This window comes from Anabrus simplex, chromosome 2 (assembly GCF_040414725.1).
Source record: "Anabrus simplex isolate iqAnaSimp1 chromosome 2, ASM4041472v1, whole genome shotgun sequence".
NCBI lineage: Eukaryota > Metazoa > Arthropoda > Insecta > Orthoptera > Tettigoniidae > Anabrus > Anabrus simplex.
The window spans coordinates 642156308-642181219 of record NC_090266.1 but is presented as its reverse complement, the minus strand read 5'-3'; the positions used below and the strand labels follow the sequence as shown (position 1 = coordinate 642181219).

The 24912-nt window shown below is 39.0% G+C and overlaps 1 protein-coding gene across 1 annotated transcript in view; it reads right to left on the bottom strand.

The window, feature by feature from the left end:
* The window catches only part of HUWE1 (HECT, UBA and WWE domain containing E3 ubiquitin protein ligase 1), a 1366532-nt gene that overhangs the window by 1087305 nt on the left and 254315 nt on the right, over window positions 1-24912 (bottom strand). The window contains exon 12 of the mRNA XM_068226019.1: window positions 17615-17863. Coding sequence (XP_068082120.1) covers window positions 17615-17863 — 249 coding nt within the window. The remainder of the gene's footprint in view (window positions 1-17614; window positions 17864-24912) is intronic.

Below are 24912 nucleotides of genomic sequence, written 5' to 3'. Positions count from 1 at the left end.
CGTATGTTCACTGGATGAATACTGAACTACAGGATGTAGCCGATCTCTGTACAGTGGATGTCTTTCTGCTTTTCTTCTTTCTTTCTTTCTTTCTTTCTTTCTTTTGGCTGGCGTCCCTGGAGCCCGTTACTTCAGCGGCGAGGCGATACTTCCCCAATTAAGAACAATTGCTGGTTTCTATTAATTGGATTCCAATGCCTAATTGACTACTAGTGTGGAAAACCCTATAACTGTCCAGTGGTGAGACACACTATGTCTGAGAGCGTAATGTTACTCTGACCTGCTAATACTTTAGCCAACCCACTTGCGGGTCTACTCAAACTCTACCAGCACCCCAAAAAGGTCTCACTAGCCGTCTATCAGTTCTCGCCTGAACAGGGCCTTAGGCCGATACACAGAAGAAGTTGAGAGTCCAAAAGCTGAGTCAAAAGCCTAGCTGTTTACGAGATTTTAGTTTATATATTTTCTTCTATTCCTTCGAGAACAGTCCACTGAGCAAGGCATCACCACCACTAGTCACTTGTACACGTCACAGTATCACTGTTCTTTGATTGGTTCCTGCTCATGGAATAATTCAGTCACATTGCAATTACTCATGACAGTCTAGAACACTTTGGAAGTTCTCCCTACGTCTTACACGGGACATCGTACATTTCCAGAAGAAGTGAGCACTTAGCTTACACAATGTCTTTCGTAAGATTGAGTCGCTACTCTGGTTTACAAGTTTTAACAACATAGAATGTTCTGATTCTTTCTTTGAAACATTATTTTTATCATTCCCATTATTATTATCATTATTATTATCATTATTATTAATATTAATTATGAATTATACAGACTCTCCTGTAATTTTCCTTCATATTTACATGTATTCATATACCTGTTACTCCTCATATCACAGGCTTTATACCATGGAGGTCGCAGATTCGAATCTCGTTTGAGCCCGTGCGCTCACTCCTTGATACACAAGGCACGCATCGCAAACCCTGTTCACGACACACTTTTTGCAATAGCCCAAATGTATACTTTAGTAAATAATATTACATTATTAATAATTGCTAACCTCATAGCACTGTTCTCTCTTTCATGAACGTCATTTGCAGCATGTACTGGAATTTTTTTCATATGCTTTTCTTGCAGCGAACACAGGTGAAGAAGAAACGGATATCCGACTTCCCTCAGTCGGAACTTTTTCTCCCCACTGATCCCCATGGTATTAGGTTTGCGAAGCCTAATGAGTCTTTCATTTTCATAACCTTCGTGGCCATTCTTCCTATTAATTTTTTGAAGGATCGATTAAGCTTGTTCGGTCTTGTGTTGTTTAATATCACGTCAGGATGAAAATGTTGTCATATACAGCCCGTCGCATGTCCATTTTTACTTTACGGTACCTGTTACCTACAACGATATTAAAGAGGTTTTACATCATAAGTTTGGTCGTAGTGCTTTTATGAGCACAGCAGAGCGAATACGTAGCTGTGAGGAAAAGATGAAGCAACTCTGCACATCAATGGCTAGCTCACATTTCATATGTAGCACAAATCGAACAGGGCAGTTGCTACCTGGCAAATGAAGCACATTTGAATGTTACATTTTCTCGAGAAGTACTTGGATCGATTTTCGGAATAATCAGTGCTGAAATTGTAATATTTGTAGATTTAAGGCTAGGTGTAGAAAACATTGTAATTCCATATTAGAAACAAAGTTAAAAGCATTTCCTCAGAGGATATTGACATTTTATCTTGAACGGTGCATATGTTATTTGAGATGGACAACATAGCTGAATAACCCTCTATATCCCATTAATCAGACATCTGTAAAACATGAACGAGATAATGTAATATCGTAAGCAATTCATAGAGGTTATGTTGTAGAATTAAGTTTCACTGCATTATAAGAAGCATAATATTGCTTATATACGGACAACTACAGCTAACAATGTATTTTGAGTCTTCGTCTTTGTCTTTTGAGTATTTTCTTATGATTTATTGTAACAACGCAGGTAATATTTTCACAATCAGCTGTGCTTGTATCTCGAACAACTCCTTGAACTGAGATCAAAGAGTCTGCTCGGAGAAATTTCTCCAGTCAAAGTTAATCCTAGTTCAGTGCAAATTGATCTCACATTAACGTTTATAAAACCAAAAAATCCGAGTTTAGCGTGAACTGAGATCAATTTCGTCACTGATCTAAGATCACACGGTTTATACAACTGGCACTTAGCGAACTTAGTACTTTACAGGCGAGTATTCACAAATGTCTGATAAGTGAATCAAGGACAATAGACTGTGAATAATGCTAAACATGTACAGTGAAACCTCGGAATGCGAGTAACTTGGTCTACGAGGTTTTGTAAGACGAGCAAAAATTTTAAATAAATTGTAACTTGATAAGCGAGCGAGGTTCCGCAATACGAGTGTCGCATGTGCCTACGTTTTCTCCTCCACATGCCCCTCTCCTTTCTGGGCGAGTGTGTGTAATCATCTGCCACGCTGGACTTCAGTTGTTGTGCCTTGTTCGCGTAGTAACCACCGTACAAGTGTACACATTTTGTTTGTTTCATTAGTGTTACAAATGTTCTGCAACAACAGGCCCAGTGAACAAAAAGATGGCTAAAAAGGAATTTGGTCCGAAGAATGGGATGATTACAATGGAAGTTAAGAAGGAAATTATCAAAAAGCATGAACGAGGAATGCGAGTGGCTGATATCGCGAGATTTTATAACAAGTCTACGTCAACACAATATTAAAGAAGAAATAAAATGGGTAGATGCACCAAGAGGAGTCACAGGAGTATCAAAGCAACGGCCACGTGTTCTGGAAGATGTAGAAAAGTTGCTTCTCGTTTGGATAAGTGATAAGCAACTAGCAGGCAACACTGTGACCGAGAATTTAAGCTGCGAGAAGGCAAAGACGTTTTCTCTGACCTCTTAATTAAATAACCCTGAAGTACACGTACGTCATCAGAAGTCTAAGAATGTTTCAAGGCCAGCAGGGGATGGTTTGATAACTTTAAGAGGAGAAGTGGCCTCCATAGTGTTGAGAGTCATGAGGAGGCTTCCGGTTCGGATGCTAACGCAGCTGAGGCATTCACTGGTGAGTTCCAGAAGCTCATTGTTACCGAGTGTTACCTGCCACAGCAAGTTTTTAACAGTGGTGAAACGGGACTTTTTTGAAAAAAGATGCTGAAGGACCTACATTACACCAGAAGAGAATTCAATGCCCGGTCACAAGCACGTAAAAGACCGTTTAATCCTGTTATTGTGTGCTAATGCGAGCGGCGATTTTAAAGTAAAGTCCCTGCCTGTGTATCATTCCGAGAATCCACGAGCCTTCAAGAAATGCAAGGTGCAGAAGAGCCAGTTAAATGTCATCTGGAGGTCTAACACTAAGGCTTGAGTCACTTGAATTTTCTTCATTGAATGGATGAACGAGGTCTGGGTCCTGTAGTGAAGAAATAACTTTCAGAAAATATTCTGCCACTCAAAGTCTTGCTGGTTATGGACAATGCTCCTGCTCACCCTCCAGGTCTTGCGGACGACTTACTGGAGGAATTCAAGTTAATTAAGGTTAAATTCCTTCCTCTCAACACTACTCCACTTCTCCAGCCTATGGATCAGCAAGTCATTTCGAACCTCAAGAAGCTATACACTAAAGCACTATCTCAACTATGCTTCGAAGTGACCGATGAGACAAACCTTACCCTACGACAGTTTTGGAGAAATCATTTCCACATCGTGAACTGCCTGAAGATAATCGATAAAGCCTAGGATGAGGTCACCAAGAGAACTCTCACTTCCGCTTGGGAGAAGCTGTGGCCTGACTGTGTTTTTGGACGTGACTTTGAGGGAATTGTTGGTAACAATGAGCCGACGACTGTCGATGAAATTGTGTCGTTAGGAAGGACCATGAGTCTGGAGGTGAATGACGTGGACATTCAAGAGCTGGTGGAAGAACATAGCCAGGAACTGACCAACGAACTGATGGACCTGCATCGCGAACAACAGGAGGAGGTTATGGAGGTGATCTTGTCCAGGGAAGAGGAGGAGGAAAGGTCAATGGAATCTCTCACTTCAACTGAGATTCAAAAGAAGTGCAAAATGTGGGAAATGGTGCAAAATTTTGTAGAAAAACACCACCCGAATAAGGCTGTAGCAGTGCGAGCGATGAATCTGTTCAGTGACAATGCAATGTCACATTGTCGTGAAATCCTCAAAAAGAGGCAAAAGTAACAGTCATTGGACAGGTCCTCGTTAAAGTTGCACGGAAAGAAAACAATTGAGCAGTGATCCAGTTAATAAAATTCGTGCTACACAGTAACTCTCCTCATGTCATCTCTTGTCTCCCTCACCCCAACAATGACTCTATTGTAAGGAAAAGGGCAGTTTAATTTGTTTTATGTTATATTTTGTTTTAGAAATGTTATGCGAAGAAATATTTTTGTATTGCGGACGAATCATCCGCGCTTCAATTAATTCTTATGGGGAAATTTGCTTTGACATATGAGTGCTTTGGATTACAAGCATATTGCCGGAACGAATTATGCTCGCAATCCAAGGTTCCACTGTACATTCAAAAAATGAATATGAAAATAAGAATAAAGAGTTTACTTAAGTATGTATCAAAAGGACTGTTATTTCAATTTATAATTTATTTTAAAATGGCCATATTTAGGTTACACTTTTTTAGGTCATATTCTGTCATAGTTACATCATATTTTTGTCACTTTTGAGGTAATATTTGCTTGCTTATTTGGGCTATTTTTAGGTCTTAATCATCCGAGCCCTACTAACGAACGTCCATGAAAACCCCGAGAGGTCACCACTTGGTTCCTCGTTCTGCTGAAGGGGCCTTCTTGGGAAAATTACGTGGTAGAAATTTAGCACGCTGCGTAGTATGTAGCCATTAAAAAGGCCCAATATTGGGTGTGCCAAGTGCAAGAATGGTCTGCATGGTTTGTGTGTAGGCCTGCGCAAGTGTTGAGGCGAAACTTTGTGAAGTATAAATATGTACAAGTACTGTATCGGCAGTGATCAGGAAAAGTATTTTTTTTTTTTAGAACTGCAGGTATTATTCTCAAAACAGAAAGTAACCTGTGCAAAAGAATCAAGACCCAAAATCAGACCCGCAGAAGACCACGATATGACGGAATCCATTACAGAAATGGAGATTTTAAAGGCTATGCAGAAAATGAGGAATAATAGATCTCCCGGACTGGATGGAATCAGGACTGAACATCTTAAGCAAACTACAGATGAACTGTTACCAGTATGGATGGCTCTATTAAACAAATGTTTAGAACTCGGGCGAATACCAAGTGAATGGAAGAAATCGACAAATAAGCTGCTGTATAAGGGAAAGGGGAGTACTGATGATCCAAACTCGTACCGAGGAATTGCATTGGAGTCGGTTGCTCTGAAGCTATTAACAGGGATACTGACATCCACGATAAATGTAATTATAGACCCACTACTGCCAGAAGGGCAATGTGGCTTCCATAAGCAAAGGTCAACACTAATGGCAGTAGAGAATCTACTACAACACATAACAAGGACGCTGGAGACACCTAACGGCAAACTTTATGTAGTCTTTGTTGATTACTCAACAGAACTACACTTATGAACAAGTTAGAAACGCTAAAGGGCAGAACAAAAACAACGACCCTCATATCGAATATATTAGCAGAAAACTACATACAAGTCTACGACGGAATTGGGAATTCCAACTGGATAATGCAAACAAATGGCGAACTTCAAGGTGATCCTCTGAGCCCCACCCTATTTAATGTGCTCACATACGATGTTGGTCGATGGTGACCGAGTTCGAGAAACAACAAAGGCAAAATTATACATATATGCGGATGATATGGCAATAGCTTCAGAGCAGATAAATGACTTGCAAAAGGCAGTAGACATATTAAGTGACTGGGCCCAAAAAAACAAAGTTACAATCAATGAGGACAAGACGGAAATTATAATTTTTCGAAACGGTGGGAGGCCAGCAGTTTCCGACCAGTGACTTGCAACGACAAGGAACTGAAAATAGTCAACAATTTCAAATACCTAGGCATTACTCTACAGGTTACAGGAAGAAGCTTTAGGCTACACATAAGATCAAAAACAGCCGCCGCAATAAAAGCTATAAATGACATTGGACATCTAAATCTAATTTCATTGGAAACAGCAATGGCACTTTTTCAAACAAAGGTGCTGCCCGTTCTGACATATGAACTCGAGCTAATATGGGAATTCCTTAACTACAGGCAATTGGAAGAGATAGAAAAGACAAAATCCAGATTTCTCAAAAGAGCCCTTGGTGTATCAAAGACAACCAGATCCAGACTGGTGTACGAGCTTGCAAGAGAAACATTCCTAATAGAGGATCTACGGATAACTCTACTACAACCAACTACGGAAAGTTACAACAAGCTGCTCCAAGGTCTACAGAATAAAAAGCGGGATATACCGATGGAATTCTACAAAACAAATGCAATGCTAGACAGAAGATGGACGGAACCTCTGTGTGAAATGAGGCAAGTCGTGACCAGGCTTGCAGTTCATGGTTTCCATCACAAGATTTGCTCCCGAAAAGTGTTTCATGATCCAGATGAAAATTGCGTGTGTGAACTATGTAACAATAAATGCAGAACTTACCACATAACCACGTGCCCAAATCGAACAAGGTCAATCGTGGAATATAGCAAGGAGTGACATGACTGCTCAGATCTAGGAAATATGCTGTATTACGATGTAGGTCAAATTATATATAAAAAAGACATATGTATCATTATGGCCATTCGGCCGCAATAAATTCTTTAAGTTCTTAGCAACTGGAATATGTTCATCATCCAAATTCTTTCTTGTATTAATATTCATAGACTTGTTAGTTCCATCACTGCTAATCATCACAATTTCAATTGGAAAACGAGAACTGGTAAATGTTGATTCTGTAGTCAGATCATCAATCAACAAATCTAACCGAGTTGTGTTAGCAGTATGCAAGCCACTGGACGCCACTGTAAATAACCACCAGCTGACTCGGAACTGCTAGATGGTGTTTCCACATCAACCAACGTAAATAAAATTATATGTTCCCGTAGTGCTTGTTAAAATCATGATGAAATGCTGATGGACATTATCAGGACAGCACATTAAGATACGTTTAAAACTGAAACATTCTAAATTTGTGGCTGGTATAAAGTAACAAATTAATTGTGGTGTCCATGAAGTTCACCAGAATAAATTATAGGTAAAATTAATGAATTTAAGGAACTAGTCCCTAGTTTAGTAATGTAATTCAAATACAGTATTCAGCCGAATAATCCCCGCCATCGAATAATGTCCGCACCCTCATTTTAGGAAGGCTCATTTTGAAAAAAAAAATTAAATGAACTAAAATTCCTTCCATTGAAAGAGTAACGTAGGCATAAACAAACATTTCGTATCACTCCACGAGGTCCAAGTGATCTTTACACAAATATGAACATGTAAATTTACGGATATAGCTGCTTTGCCTGAGATGATAAAAATACATCATCACTGCTATGAAATGTATTTTCCATGAAAATGAGCAAGTAGGCCTACTTACGTGACAGGTATTTTATGAATCTGACCCTCCAATAGGCTTGATTCCCTGTAGATGGAAGATTTGTTGTCTCTTGCACCACTAGAATTCTCTCCTAAATTACTTACGAGTTCGTCACACTCTATGTCTAAAACACTTCTCACACGTGGTCTCTTTTTACTGGACAGTAACACAACCGGTGGCGGATAATTCTTTTCATGCAATGTAAACACTTGAAATAGATTCACCTGAAAAATCTGATGTTAGTTTTGTGATACAATAAAACCTCGTTAATTCAAAGTCTTTGTAATACAGAAATGGGACTTCCAACTACGTGATTTCGAATTAACAGCCAACTTGTAACCAGTTTTCGCGGATTCTGCTTTTCCTCGTACTGCCTGCTACTTGATACTGTGGCATTCCTTAATATGCTGAATATAAAAGAATTAAGATTTCACTCTATTTTCAACTATGAAACACACTATAGACACACCGAAGTGAGTGAAAGTGCGGAAAGCTACCCCTGCACGTTCCGGAAGATGCATTGTTTCATGACGCGGAGAAATTTTTAATTTAAATTACTCTGTAAAATAGGGTACTATTTAAAAAAAATAATGTAAAGTCAGTTTAGAATTAAAAGTCTCAATTGTTTTCCGTTTAAATATGACACATAGGGACAGTTTTCTTCTATCTACGGTTGCACAAAGCATAACTGTACACTGACCGTCTTACTGATAAACGGTGCATAACTTTTATACAAAATTTATACACCGTTTACGTGAAATTCGTTACTAATAAACCGTGTATAAGCCTCCTGTGTATACATCTGTTATAGTTATTCATTGAATTGCTTATACAGACCAGGACCCTTGTACTAGGGTTGGAACTTAAATAGTGGCAACACTGCTGTGGAGAGGCTATGCAACAGAATCTAATATTTTTGCTGATAGCACACGTTGGTTACATACCTACCTTACCACAGAGCAAATGGACTCGTCCTTCCCACATCACCTGAGTTCGCACAAGCGAGAGAAACACAGTCACTTGTGAGCTAGCGGTCTAACGTAACGTCACTATGTTTTCCAAACAGGAACAACGGGGTTGCATCAAGATTGAATTTGCCAGAGGTCGTACAGCATGAGTGTCATCAGTGTCTTCAAGAGGCTTGCGGGGAATCTGCATGGCCTTACAGAACAGTGGCACGATGGGTAAAAGCCTTCAACGATGGTCGGCAAACTGTGGTGGACATTCATCGGGCAGGTCGTCCTACGAGCGTCAGTGAAGAAGTAGAGCATGCTCTTGACGCGTTACTGGACAGTGATCGAAACCAGACGATTCGTGAGCTCGCATTTGCTTCAGAACTGTTGCAGAGATTCGACAAGCAGTAGAGCACTCCATTTGCACCATCAACAGAACAGGCTCTGCTAAAGGTATTACGACGACTTCCACACCGCCCAACTGGTTATACACAGCGCTGGCGACTACAATGAAGGAGAGTAAAGGTTGCTAACATGTAACTCTTTTGTATCTGTTGTAAATAAATAGTACCGAGCTCGATAGCTGCAGTCGCTTAAGTGCAGCCAGTATCCGGTATTCGGGAGATAGTAGGTTCGAACCCCACCGTCGGCAGCCCTGAAAATGGTTTTCCGTGGTTTCCCATTTTCACACCAGGCAAGTGCTGGGGCTGTACCTTAATTAAGGCCACACCCGCTTCCTTCCCACTCCTAGCCCTTTCCTGTCCCATCGTCGCCATAAGACCTATCTGTGTCGGTGCGACGTAAAGCAACTAGCAAAAAAAATAAAATAAAAAAAATAAATAAATAAATAGTTGCCACTTTTTTAAATTCCAAACTTCGTACAAGCGTTGTAATAGTAGCGAGTAGCGGAAAAAGAAACGAGTGAGCAGTTTATTTTCGTGGAATTTACTGTCTGCAGTAACATAATCGTGGTGAAATATTCGACTTACCCATTCAACATTGAAGGAATGGACGATAACGTTTATGACCTCCACGATATTTTAAACACAGAAGACATACACCATTTAGAGGTTATGGAGGCTAGACATCTTCGGAAAGTAAAACACTTTAAAAAGATGGAATGACAATGAATAACTATAAAAGAAATGATGGTTGGGTGTATTTTAGTGTAATAGTGTGTTGCTGCTTAATAGACTCGAAATCACGAACTTATTATACATTATCTGCCTCTACAAAGATCTTTCTCAAATTTGAGTATAAAAAGGGACATACCGTATTTACTCGGGTATTAGACCTCTTTTCCCCCGCACTTTTACAGCCAAAAATAATAAAGGGGGGTCCAATATGCGATAACCTCAAAATTTTGTGCAGCGAACACATGACTTCTAGGTTATAAAGAGCTATAAATTGTACGTGTAAACATCCTATTTGCACTATTATTTAACAAACTTAGAATGTATTTAAGTTATACTGGCTATTTTCGTCGGAAGGCAGTATTTCTAAACGTAAAGAGACAAAGGGTGAACACGACTTTTAGGCCTACGGTACGTATTAAAGTCCATTTTAGATTCTCCTATCACGTCATTTGTTATATCTAATCAATTCCTCTGGTAAGCCTGACGTCAGGAAGGGCATACGGCCGTAAAAACTCACTACGAAGATTCGTCTCACTTCATACTCGATCCCCTAGAAGAAAGGGATAAGGGTATCGTGTTATCATATAATAAAATATTGATACAAAAGAACTTAATGGCCAGTCATTTGCCTCTGTCAGTTCAGCAATAGGCCTAGCACACAGTAAACCTGATCACTGCTTTCATTTGAATTACCACCTTGCGCCGCCAACTTTCCTGTCATTCTACCGGCGGGTCGGCATTCTAAGTGACTTTATCTTCACTGCTATCTCTCGCCAGTCGCGTCAGCCATGCTTCATTTTCTTTGAGCCATGCACTGCAATCAAGAGCATATGAGGTCCCGTCTTTTTGAACCTTTTAAAAATAATTTTGTTCCCGACTATACAGAGTCTATCTAAACAGTGTAAATCTAATCCCAGATGGTCTCTGATATTCCCAGTTGGTGTATATGTAGCAGAAGCCACTCCTTCCGAATAAAGCCGTGCTGTAGAAGGCACGCCAAACCATCAGCTGGTAACTAGCGTATGTTACGAGTTGTACTTCTGAATGTAATACATAGTAACAGGAAACATTCTTTTGATAACTGCGGCTGTTGAAACACAGACCCTTATTCTTAAGTACATTTCATGCTTGTTCTGTACATTTATCATATCAGGATTTGCGTAAACAGCTGTCCATGAGATAAGACAGACCACAATGTTTAGGTTAGGAATATTATCGCCCCGATAGTGCCAAAAGTTTGACGGAAAAAATTAAAAAAAATAACAGGAAAATATACCGCATTTATGGAATTCTACAGGTGTGGCGGTAATGCGTTTTATTATCATAATTTTTTTTTTTTTGCTAGCTGTTTTACGTCGCACCGACACAAACAGGTCTTACGGCGACGATGGGACAGGAAAGGGCTAGGAGTGGGAAGGAAGCAGCCGTGGCCTTAATTAAGGTACAGCCCCAGCATTTGCCTGGTGTGAAAATGGGAAACCACGGAAAACCATTTTCAGGACTGCTGACAGTGGGGTTCGAACCCATGAACCCACTATCTCCCGAATACTGGATACTGGCCGCACTTAAGCGACTGCAGCTATCGAGCTCGGTATCATAATGTTTAATTTCATATGTTCGTTGTCCCTTTTTAATTAACACATACCCTAGTATGTTTTGTTTGGCGTCTCCGAAAGTCATTTCAAGTACGTGGGGACATAAAATTATTATTATTATTATTATTATTATTATTATTATTTGTTAGGTACGTTGGCGAGTAAAACAATCGTTTTAATTGGATAGCTTTTATCACATTTTAAACTTACTTCTCCCCAAATATATACCTATATTGGCCCGAGTTACGATATATTAAACGACCACTTTGTTAATGATCTCACCTGCTGTATAAATAGTAACAACCGCGAATATTTCTCAACTAAAGTAAACTCGTTTCCTCATCCCGAGCTGGTACAGCTCTTTTTAACCCTTTCCGGGTCACGGCGCAATATATTGCGCCTCGCGGGAAGTGCCCCAGCAGTTACGGCGCAATATATTGCGTGTCGAACTTCCAAGCATCATATCTTTGCTTCTCTTTGACTTTCAGCAATGATTGAAGAATTTGTCGTATCTGCCATCTATCGGCTATATTATGGAATCTTGCGCTAATTTGTATTCTCTTTGGGAACGCTGTTAACTTAAATTTTTTATGTGAATGTCTACCACACTTGCGAGTCAATGCGATCTGATAAACATGGCTGCTCGCAGGCAAGCGGAAGTTTTTGAAAGGTGATGAAAAAATGTTTGAAATATTAATGAATGATGAAAGTGAGGGTTCAGATTTGTGTGAAATTGACTTAGAAAGTGTTGACGATATTGTGCCCGAAGTTTCAACTGGTGACGATGAAGGTGTAAGTGACAATGATGAAGAATTGTAACCAGCTACCGCGAAGAGGCAGAAACGAAATGTATCAACTGATCATCGGGTCTGGGAAAAAGAAACGGGTATTAATAAATTTTTACCTACTGATTTCGGCTATAAGCCTGATCTTGCCGGAATCCAGGATCAATCTTTGAATGAAAACTCTCCAGAACTAGACATTTTCAAAATAATTTTTCCGCATACCTCAGTGGAAAAAATAGTCATAGGAACGAACTTGTATCACTCGCAATATGTAGAGAATAATTAGGTCATTTCTCCCACATCCCGAGCGTCAAAATGGACTGATGTTACTGTCGAAGAAATGTATTTGTTTTAGCAATAAGTATTAATGGGTCATGTAAACAAACATACCTTGGAAGAATATTGGTTTGTGCTCAGCCCCGTGCTTTGAGGAATATCAAACAAAAAAACTTTTAAGCAGGTAAATTGTGTGATATTGTTGTTTTTCATTTCATTCATCTGTATTTTATCCATTTTTGTGAATATAATGTCCAATGAGTGTGTTTTGCTATTTATAGAGAGATTTATTTATGTGCCTGTAAAAACCTAAATTGTGGGGTATGCGAGCGTTTAGAAAACCCGACCTTGAAAGGGTTAAGACACACCCCCAGTGGAGGGGAATTACATGTACCGCTTTTACCGCATATCAACCTTCCAGCCATTAGTAAATCTCTGGCAGTACGGTACCGGGAATCGAAGTCAGACCCCCGAAAACAGCAACTAATTGTGCTAACCATTACGCTGGCGGACATTATTAACTACTAAACACAGACATATAGCATGACTGATGCATGCTTGCATGCGCGAGTTGGACACAAAGTTGGACCTATTCATCTGTTTGTGCAACGTCATCAGAGCTGCAGTAGACCTACGCTACAGAGGCGGACATTCCTTAACCACGAAACACAGGTGTAAAGCATGGGTTTGACGCATTTTCATTGCGTAGGACATACGGACGAAACTACTCACAAATTTGTGCGACGTCATCAGAGCTGCAATAAGACTTGTACCCGCTTCGAAGTGAAATCAATATGCGAGTAAATACGGTATTCCTTGACGTAAAAAATTGTATAACCTGAAAACTGTACGTAATATGATTTCCATACTTTGTAGTTGAATACGCAGATATATGATGTACAAATGCCTAATAGAAACTTTTTTGATCAAACCTTTCTTTTGGCTATAAAAGAATTTTTCCTTTCTCCTAAAAAGTAAGGATTTTGGAAAGTGTGCCAATTTCAACACACCGATTCAATTACAATTGCTTATATTTTCCATGCTATCCCAATTAGAAGCTCTTGATCTTTTCCTAAGCTTTTCCATTTCTTTTGTGGCGTTTATTACACATTCTTAAGCTTTTCCATTTCTTTTGTGGCGTTTATTACACAAGCAACTTGAAGAAATGTTGATATCAATATAAGCCAATTTCCAGCTGTCTCACTTTGTGTTGCCACTGCCTTTTCAACATGCCGTGCTACTGCGAGACTTTCTGGAAAGTTTTGCTCGTAGATAACCAGCAGAAGTGATTATAAAGGTGGTGAACGTGCAAAATACCCTTCGACTTGGAACGAGTGTAATGTGCTGTATATTAATACAATGCTTATACCACGTTTATTAGTAAGAAAACATGTACAACGTTTATACAGGGTTTATACACTGTATAACTATACAAGTGTTGAACAAGTGTATAAGGACTTTTTATTAGTAAGACGGTCAGCATCAAAAACTAGGTGAGCCAGGAGCGTGTTGGCAACCTTGAAGCAAATAAAACCTGCACCCCAATTTCGTGCCTCAAACTTTTTTAAAAAATATGCGCGTATTATTCGCGTAAATACAGTATATTGCATATTATAGTATTGAAAAGGTGGACCATTACGACATTAATTTTATAATTATTATTGTGATCACAATTCAATACGGATCAAAACCATGAAGTTTATATCCTATAACATGGATCTTAGTTCCGATGGCCTGCGGAAAAATGTATTATTGTCCACTACTTAGAAGAATTTTATAATTAACTGGAATGTTGTTTCTGGAAAACATTTCCCCAAACCATGGAATGTTCCCGGAATTTTTAGCCCAGTACAAAAATATAGTAAGCCTACGAGTTATTCCCATTTCAACAGTAACAGCTATAAATGCCGTAATTTCCACAACACTGACAGGTTACCACTCCCTGGCTCTAGAATTAAGCGATAACTACTGCATACGAAACAGAAATTGGCAGGCATACTGGTTTGTTTCCTTCACTATCAATTACCACAGAGAGAGGGTGAAAAATAGATGAAAATATTGACTTGGTCCAGCATCAGGAGGTGGTGCACATTTAGGACCAGGCATATCAAGGAATGCAGTACAGGGTTGAAATAGTACATCGTGATCGGACTGAATTTCACGGAAGTCAGGAATCTGGTCATCGTTATTACTGCCTCCGTCAACTCTATAATTATTCCCGTCATTATCCTTACCATCTGAATCAGAATGAATCACTGTCACTGTAGGTCATATTACATCACCAGTACCATTATTTGAAACATTAACAGCATTATTATCACTCACAATATCATCTTAATCATCACCTGGACATAATCAGAATAGTCACTCAATCGTTATTTTAAAATACACCAAGAGAACTAGTTGCCATTATTATAAACACATGGTTTGCAGGTACGGGCCAAACAGATGAAATAGAAAAATCATAACACAACATGCTTCACAGAGATTCTGGTGGTAGATTTAGAAACCAAGTAGTTTCTACTACAGAGTGATGCCAACTGGAGCTGCCATCTGTCTGATATGTGCAAACTATTACGACTAACACAGACAGCTGCAACATGGAGCGTGATGGTAGTCCTGGCACTTTTCGCTAGCCTACAGGGGAGCGTGATTATGCTCCCCGGCACTCTAAGAGTTAGCCAGGATAATCCTGCACAGGTTCCTCGACAGTTCCTGGAATCATTAGTTCTTTCATTTCATCCTCTCTTACACCGCTCTTCCTAAACTCCAATGCCATACTTTTACGAGTTGTGCGTACACAAGTCAATGAACTTTAAGTATCGCTTGTGTTTATCGACAGAACGTAGTAGCTTGAACTCTCTTTAATGGACATGCCAAGATTACATGCAATTTTTGGTCTAGAAGCCTACCAAACAAAGGGATGAAGTGTCCCTCAGAGTGACGCTGGCAAGTTCCACTAATTTTTTGAGGATCGCCCACAGTAACTCTGGCACTAAGAAGGTTAAAGAAAAGTTACCATACAGAATTGTTTAGCACTCTGCTAGCCGTAGGCTGGAATTTTCAATTAATGATGCTGTCAAAGACACTGGAAATGTGAACAGCTTTGAAGCTATTCATGACAAATCTTAAGTCATGTCATCTGTCATGTCTCTCCTACGAATGCAGGGGAGCTCAGAATAGATACCTCTGATATTGAGAAATGGATGAGTTTTGTCAATAAGATGGTTGTCAACAACACTGTTTTTGCTGACTGGGAAAACTATGAAGTTCTGCTTTACCACTTTGACATAGCAAGAACTAATAAGGAGAGTGAAGAGAAAGAGCACATATGATAGTTAAAAAAACTCCAACCAACTGACAAACTTTCTTTTGGACTTAGGACTGATGTTTGATGTTCTGCAGGAGTTGTCAGAACTCAGTTTGAACCTACAGAAGAGAACTGGACATGTGCAAAGCACACATATATATATTTATTTATTTTTTTGCTAGGGGCTTTACGACGCACCGACACAGATAGGTCTTATGGCGACGATGGGATAGGAAAGGCCTAGGAGTTGGAAGGAAGCGGCCGTGGCCTTAATTAAGGTACAGCCCCAGCATTTGCCTGGTGTGAAAATGGGAAACCACGGAAAACCATCTTCAGGTCTGCCGATAGTGGGATTCGAACCTACTATCTCCCGGATGCAAGCTCACAGCCGCGCGCCTCAAAGCACATTAAGAAATGAAATTTTAAAAAACATCAAAAGTGTTTGAAAAGCAGAAAGAATGTCCTGGTTAAGTTGATAAACAGGCACAGGAACCTCAAGATTTTGCTCTTATACTTCACCACAATAACAGAATAAGAGACCCACTAATTTTCCCTAACGCAATCTAAAATAATCTTTAGCAGTCTATACACAAAAGACTTCTTTGCAAAGAAGATACAGAATCATCTAGTAGTACTTCAGTATTAGATGAGAAAAAAATGGCATGCTGATGGAAATGACAGCATACTTTTAGGAGAGGATCAAGATCACTACCTAACCCAGAAGATTTCATGAAATGAAAGAGAAATTATATGAGTATGTAGAGAATTCTTGAAGCTACCTGAAAAGTGCCACCCGCCCCCCCAAAAAAAAGAGAGAAGAAGAAGAAGAAGTGTACAGCCAAGACGCCCAGTGTTCTAAATCATAGAAAGGAGCAGTCTGTGATGAAGTTTGATGGACTGCATTTTAAAATTGGAAAATTGGGACATTCTGTCAGCAGCAATGTGGGTGTACTCTGAATATTACACCTTCTAAATTGATATTTTAGCCTACTTTAGCTCTATCTGGTGTTTGTGGGTGGCAACACAAAAATCCAACCAATCCCAAGCTGCCTTTCGTATCAATTTATGAGCACAATCTCCAAACTTAGTTGCCAACTGTCCTGTGTACATTCACCAAGCGGTAAAACTACCTGACTGAGCATGTATTGTATTTGGTACGGTGGCGATTTTTGCAATTTTTCATGTATTTTGCGTTTTACATATTAATATTTCTAGTCTTTATCCCTCTTGTATAGTATAATGTAGTATAGCGTACTTTACATTTTAGTACAGCATAACCTATAATTTTTTTACAGTTTTAGTAGTCCAGTGTAGCTGTAGTTTTATTTACAACCGTAAGTTGGTTAGTGCATCTAGTTCAGTCTCTGTATACCACGTCTGTCTCAGTGCAAAATGTAGTTTGGGAAAGACAAGTGGCATGAAAGTGACTCTTGAGATCAGTGGAGTGTTCACTTCACAGGCCATAACCTCTTTCCTGTACCATCCGTTAGTTGTGAGCAACCTTTTATTTTATCATTTTATTTTGTACTTAATAATGTATTCTCGTTATAGTGAAGAATGTTGTTAGTAGGTGCACACAGTGACTTTGAAGTTTTTGTGAATGTTTTCACTAGCAATTAATTTGTTTTTCCAAGTAGATATGTTCTCAGTGCAGTAAAACCCATTCTAAAACAATTTCTACAGTAAGGCAGTATAGGTACAGGTATAGGCAGTATAGGCAAGGCAATGCTCAAAATATTTTTGCAAACTGTCACCTTAGAAGTAAAGCCATGCAGAGCATAGTTTTGTTAACTTGCCAAGAAATCTCTATGAAGATGTGCTGCTTCCCTTTAATTATACTTGTAGTCAAGGACTTAAGAAATTTTCCGTTCATCACTTTTTGAGTCTGGAAATGTCCAAAACCCAACAGGTGGAATACAATTTAGTAAGAACCATTTAAAAACAAAATTTCAATAGGACAACATGAAGCTTACCACATTCACAATATAATCTATAAGAGGGATAGGAGTCCTCTCATTGAGATTTGTTGAATCTGCTTCATCTCGTTGAGGATGAGATGATGTAGAGGCCTCTTCTTCATCATCATCTTCCTCTTCACTGCTGCCTCCTTCATTATTTCCAGAGGGACGAGAAACACGTACTGGGGAGGTATCTTGTTTGCTCTGAGGACGCCAACAAACATATTTGGGATCCCTACCCAATTCACAGAGTTCCTCAAGCAGCTGAAATAGGTAATGAAACAATCAACAAGAAACATTGTAAACTATCCCCAGAAAGCATATATATCCAAAAATCTTAAACAAATGGCATAAAATGTTATATTTTCTATACAAACAAAATTATGCCCAATACGTACAGATAATATTTCAACATTCTCGGAACTTCAATTATAAAGCCATCCAGTTTCTAGCTTTAATGCATAAACACACTATAATATAATAATGATAAATTTAGCTTCTTCCTCAATTAAATCTAGGCAATTAATTTCTACAAACTTGTTCTCAACCTTCCTTTATACCTAGTACTTAAAATCTACCAGCAAGAAAATTCTGTACCGAAACATCTCTAAATCCCCGATGATTTATATTTGTACATGTATAATCTATTTTCATTATAACCTGTCAGGTTCCTTTTCTGCTACCCCTTCTGCGTTAGTCCTGTGTTCCTTGTCTTCAATCATCCGAGTTCTTCATATTTGTTCTCTCCTATTTCTTGTATTTATCCTATAGTTCCCACACATCAAGAGGAATTCAAGAATAGTTTCTTTATGGACTGTAGATGCTTGCCACAGAAATAAGATGATAGTGGGCAGAGAAGAAATAATTGTAGAGCAACTGGCTTTGGTGGCTTCAAATTTGTCCTTGTCTGTCCTTTCTGTTGCTCCCTCTCTACACACTACCTGTCACCGTGTTGTTCGTAGGGGATGTTCCCATGCTCCTCCGTAGGTTACTTTGATGCTTTTTATTTAAAAAAAAAAAAGCTTCTCCAAAACTTCAACTTCTTAATTTTTTTTGCTAGTGATTTAACATCAAGCTGACTAGGATGGGTTTTTTACAACAATAGGAAATTAAGAGTTATGAATTTCATTCTAATTGGTCTGTATTGAGCTAAGATTAAATATGATTTATTCAAAATTAGACATTCCACCTATTCAATACAGTAATTTTTTCAATGCAGATGTTTACATTACATTATAACATGGTACTAGTTTCGACCCTACTCGGGGTCATCATCAGCCATGAAAACTTATTTACACAATTAAGTCAAATTGTCCTAAAACAACATTTTAAATAAGACATTATGTTAAAATAGATGATATTACAATAACTGACTAAAAATTAATGTGTAACACACAGGTGATAAAACAATATGATCTAATAGGCCGTTATGAGATGGTTATATTTAAGGTTAAGTGCTAAAGTTGTGCCTCTTATATGGATTCTAAAAGTATGAATGTTTTTTTTACATAATAATGAACAAATAGAGCACAACTGTAATAAAAGATCATAAAATGATATTACAGAATATACTCCAAGGAAATAGTGGTCTCGAAGTGAATCTTTCTCGTAAATTCTATTAATGATACGGGCTTAATTTGTCACAGTTAAGTCATACACTATTATAAAATGGTGGCGTATATACATCATTTTTACACTTTTGGTGTTATAAACTAATAGTCTAAAGTGGATTTTCTCGTATATTCTGTTGATAATATGGCCTTATTTTTACACCGTTAAGTTATGCACTGTTACAAGCCATTCTTAAATCTTTAGCCGTATCAAGAAGCGAACTCAGGCTCCCGAGAACAGCAGACTATTTCGCTGGTGGACATTTTAACCACAAAATACAGACACATCACATGACTCATGCGAGCTTACAATGTGCGCGTCAGATATATGAAAATGTTTGCCTATTTATGTGATATCATCGCAGCTGCAGTACACTACAGAGGCGAACATTTCTCAACAAAGAAACACAGGCATACTGCATGACTTTGATGCATTTTCATTACGCGGGTCGGACAGACGAAACTATTCACAAATTTGTGTGATGCCATCAGAGCTGCAGTACGGCCTATATCCGCTTCAAAGCAGAATTGTCATTCACTTCTGACAAATTTCATTGAGGGAATCTTATAATAATGTGAGCTTTTTCTTTTTCTTCCCCATTTTCATCTTGAAATGCCAGGGGGGGGGATCTAATATATGAGGAAATACTGTAGCTACCGCTAATCCCGTACTAGCACAGAAGCCCAAAAGGCAGTAGTACTTGGTCAGCAGCATGTTACTATAGATGGACGTAAGTATAATGTCCAGTATGAAGAGATGACTAATACTGACGAATTACTGAAATTTACCTATAATAAAATATACATTATTGTTCATAAAAACCAGAACAACTCGAAAGACTAGAGATGGGAAGTTCATATGCACAGGACATGTGCATTAGTAAGTTCTGAAGAAATGATTAGCATTTGAACCACGTCGACCCTCAGCTTCAAGGTCCAGATCGATATTGCGGCACACCACCACCGACTGGTAAAATGTGCCTTAGGCTCTCGTCGCTATAAACCAAAGGTAATGGATCAGTGTGACTTGAGCAGACATGCAGGAAGCCTCACAGACATATGCGAGAACCGCACCGTCAAATGAGCGAGTTTGAAAGAGGGCGCAGTATTGGCATGAGAGAACGTGATGCACCCATCCAGGAAATTGCTGCTCATGTGGGACGAAGAGTGTCGGCAGTGCAACAGATTTGTACAGAAAATTTCGCAGAAGGCTGTAGAACACAATGAGATGGGTCTGGTCCCAACACCCAGACCACTCACCTCATCCGAATGGCATTGCAGGACAGATCCGAGTCCTCCTCGGCTCTGGCGCAACAGTGGAACAGTGTAACACATTGTACACTATCAGGAGTGACCATCCGTCGCCGTTTATTACAGTCTGGGTTACCAGTGCACTGTCCACTTCTCCTCCTATCTTTGACTAATGTGCATGAACATGCTACACTGCAATAGTGTACAGAACATCATTGGGGACAGGAATGGCAGCAGATAGTGTTTTCTGACAAATCCAGGTTCTGTTTGTTTGAAAATGATGGCCGCATTTTGGTTCGCCGCAGACAGAGGGAGAGCCATCGCATTGACTGTATTCCCACACAAAACATACAGCACCAAGTTAAGGCCTTATGTTGTGGGGTGCTACAGGGTACAACCACAAATCAGAGTTGGTGCATGGGCACTGTGACCAGTTTGACCTATGTGAATGACATCCGGCAAATCATAGCCATACCCTTTCTGTACAACACCCCAGACGCCATATTTCAGCACGACAATGCGCGACGACATGTTGCTGCATGAACAAGTGCCTTCTTGTCGTCACAGTATGTCAGACTGTTGCTCAGGCCCGCCCGATCACCGGGATTGTCGCCAATCGAAAATGTGTGGGATATGGTGAAACGACTGGTGCGGCGCTGTGACCCAAAGGCAACCACCAAAGATGAACTGTGGAACCAGGTGAATACAGCATGGATGGCTATACCCCAGGACGCCTTTCGTGCCTTACACACGTCAATGCCATCATGCCTGGAACAAGTTATCAGTGCCCATTGAGGACCCAGTGCCTACTAAGCAACAGGACACATGCTGAACCTAGGAGATTGAAATGCTCATCGTTTCTGCAGAACATGTCCTGTGAATATGATCTTCGTATCTCTAGTCTTTCAAGGTGTTCTGTTTTTTATGAACATGAGTGTATATACAAAAAGATACAAGAGCTGAAAGCTATAAAAACAGCTCAAATTCTTAAGATTTCTGGTGATATACTGAAGGCAATGAGTTGGCATGTAGTACTATATCTGAAGTACCATATTTATTTTATTACTGTTTGCATGAAGGAGCTATACAAAAGCAATGGAGAGCTGCTATAGTAGCCTCAATATACAATGAATGGGTGATGCCATGCATTGCATTTAAGTTCTGGGAAAGCATTCTTTCTAATTATATCATATGTTTGCAAAATTAGTAACTGGTTTGACAGAATGTATCTTAGGTTTAGCAAAGGCTATTCTAGATTCAGGAGGTCAAATGGACTGTATTGCAATTGACTAATCTATAGGATAGATCATGGAAGACTGCTGACAAAACTGAGCACTACAGTACTAGATAAGAGTGGTTGAATTGGTGGCTAAATTTCTAGAAAACAGAAGAACTCAGAGAATTAGAGTATAAGTTATTATTTTCATAGTGGTCCGTATTGAAGATAATTACAACTGAAATGAAGAAAGCTCCACCTATTCAATACACATTTATTATAGTAACTATAGATTAAAACATGATGCTACTAGTTTCAACTTTTCTTGGAAGTTCTTTTCACCCATCAATCTTAAAAATTGACATGACAATGACACAAAGATATAAAATTGAAGAACAATAATTTCTGAAGAGATTTAAAAAATAAATATTTCTGGTTTATGTTATGATTATAAAAGTCTATTTAAACTGGTTAGCTCGGGATCAACTTACAATGATACATAGAAGTGTGCGAGTCCAATCCCAGTTTATTTTCAATGTGGACAACAATAAAGCAAGAAAGGTATCTGTAAACATTATATAAGGGGGTGAGAGACCAAGGGGTACAAGTGACATTTTTGATAAAAAATTAGTTTAGTGCAAAAATGTATACCTAATATATGTAAAATTATTGTGGCCAAGAGGTACAAGTGCACTTTCATCGGGTGCTGTGATCTGGTGAGTGAAAGAAAAACTGCTTAGTAAATTGTCGGTTTTATTTAGAGGCCAAGAGGTATATGTGACTTGGCCATTAATGTCTGCTCATTAATGTACACAATGTTACTGTTTTGACGTGAAGTTAACGTCTGTAGTAATTACAAGTGAATAAAGCAACTGTACTGACTTTCTTCTTTCCATTTGTACATATATTATCTTTTTTTTATATACGGAAACGATGGAAATAAACTGAAGAAGTTAAAGTAGTGCTGGTAAAGGAACACACTGGAAACTTCCCAGAGTACAGTAGCTATTATTCATGCCAGCAAGCACCTAACAAGAAATATCTCACCGTTAACCTAAACCTTAAGAGAATGTATCAGCTTTATTGGGAATTTTGTGAGGGGGAGCAAACTCAACCAGTACGGGAAAGCTGTTACCAAAATATTTTTAACACAGGCTTTAATCTCAGTTTCCATAGGCCACATACAGACACGTGTGCCATGTGCGATAAGCTGCAAAATACCATTGACCATGGTTTGCCTTCAGAAAATAGTAATGCTCTTGTCGAAAAGGAGTTCTATCTACGGAAAGCAGAAAGTGTTCGGAAACAACTGGGGAATGTACAAAACTGGTTGAAAATGATCCTAATCATGTGGCAGAAGATGCTCCCAATGCTAGTACTAACGTGCTCCAAGGTGTACTACTCCCGACTATTGTGGACTTACAATTTGTGTATTCATGGTTTGGGAACAGGAAATGCTTTTAGGTTTATGTGGCACAAAGGCGAGGCTTCCCGGGGATATCAAGAGACCCTGTCTTGTCGGCTGATATTTATTAACAGTTTCTCACCTACCATCATGCATTTGACCGCACTTGGTGGCTATATGGGAGGACAAAACAAAAGCCACTATATAGTGAAATTTTGGCTCTACGTAGTTAACAATACTCGCATTCAGACCGTTTACCACAAATTTCTTCTCTCTGGCCATTCATATAACGATTGTGACGAAAACTTTGGCATTATTGAGTGGGCTAAGAAACGTTCAGATAGGAGCATCTACGTTTCTCAAGACTGGATTGATGTAATTGCAAAGTCATTAAAACGATTTAAGTTAGTAAAAATGGATGGCGGGGATTTTGTCGCTTTAGAAGCGAATGAACCGTTGTTTCCAAGAGCTGTTAAGGCAATTCAAGAAATGCAGTGGCTGCACTTCAAAAAGGGTGATCCATGTACATTCAGCGAAGACATGGAATTCTTAACATACAACATGAAAACTAAAGCAGTTGCAAAAGTTGTTCAAACATTGCTACCGCTTACTTGCAGGTCAACATTGCCAAAACTTAAAGGAAATAAGTACCAAGATTTTCAACCTTCTACCATTCGTTCCTCCTGTACAGCACAGATTCTACAGACAACTTAGTGCCCAAGTCAGTCCACAAGAGCATAGAGTCGATCGAAGCTTGCGGAGGAAAAACAGAACAGAAACGAACCAGTTGCAGGTCTCAGAACCAACCTGTGCAGCACGAGTTGAACGCATTTTCCCGAAGAACAGTTACTCAGACAATGCAATTGCAATTGACAATATCTTTGACAGTTATTCAGATCAAATGAAATGCTTCAAGAAATTTAGAGTTGATTATATTTTCTTTATTTTTTATTAATAAGTTCATTAATATGAAGATATAATTTTCAAAAATTTACAGTTCATTTTATAAATTTTATGAGACAATTGTTCTGTATTTAATTTTGGTTCATATTATACAAGTAGATTTGCAAAGTCATGTAATATTTTTTTCACATCCTACCTTTTCAGTTCTCACTTGGAAGCCAAGGGGTACCCTTTATCACGGTATCAATTATAACTGTCGATTGATGGAAATTTTTGCTTCAGTAACAATAGGCACAGAGACACAAAACACTATCTTAACATGATATATAAACAATATTTCCATATGTATGTCCTAGAATGAATTATCCAATCTAAACTTAACCTCGATTTTCTCAAAAGTAACTTTCTGTCACTTGTACCCCTTGGCCCCTAACCCCCTCATATGGGCTTTTGGGCTTACGCCGTGTAAAGAAAACAAGGTGAAACTTTTTGCATTTCGCAGATAACTTTGCTCCGCATCTTCAGAAGAAATTCTTGACTGTTCACGAGGAAGACTTCTACAATAATGAAGGTTTGAATTTAGACGTTAGTAATAGAAGAGTAAGTGGTACGTTCATTCTTCACCAGATGGCAAACCATGCGTGGTACAGCGCCATAAGAATCTGTTCAGGAAGGGGGTATAACTGGTGTACACATTAAAGTATGCCTCTGACACAAGTGTGGAATGGAACATCTGGTGGTGAGGAATGTATGAATTTTTAAAACACCAAAACGCAATAACTATAGTGAAAGGACAGGGAAGAGAACTACCTATATAAATCATCAATGGCTGGCAATCACATATTTCTTAATTGATAGCCAGTGTCCCTGTTGAAATTGTTAGGATTTCTGCGAATTTCCGCAGCTTCCCGTATAATCCTGGACCTGC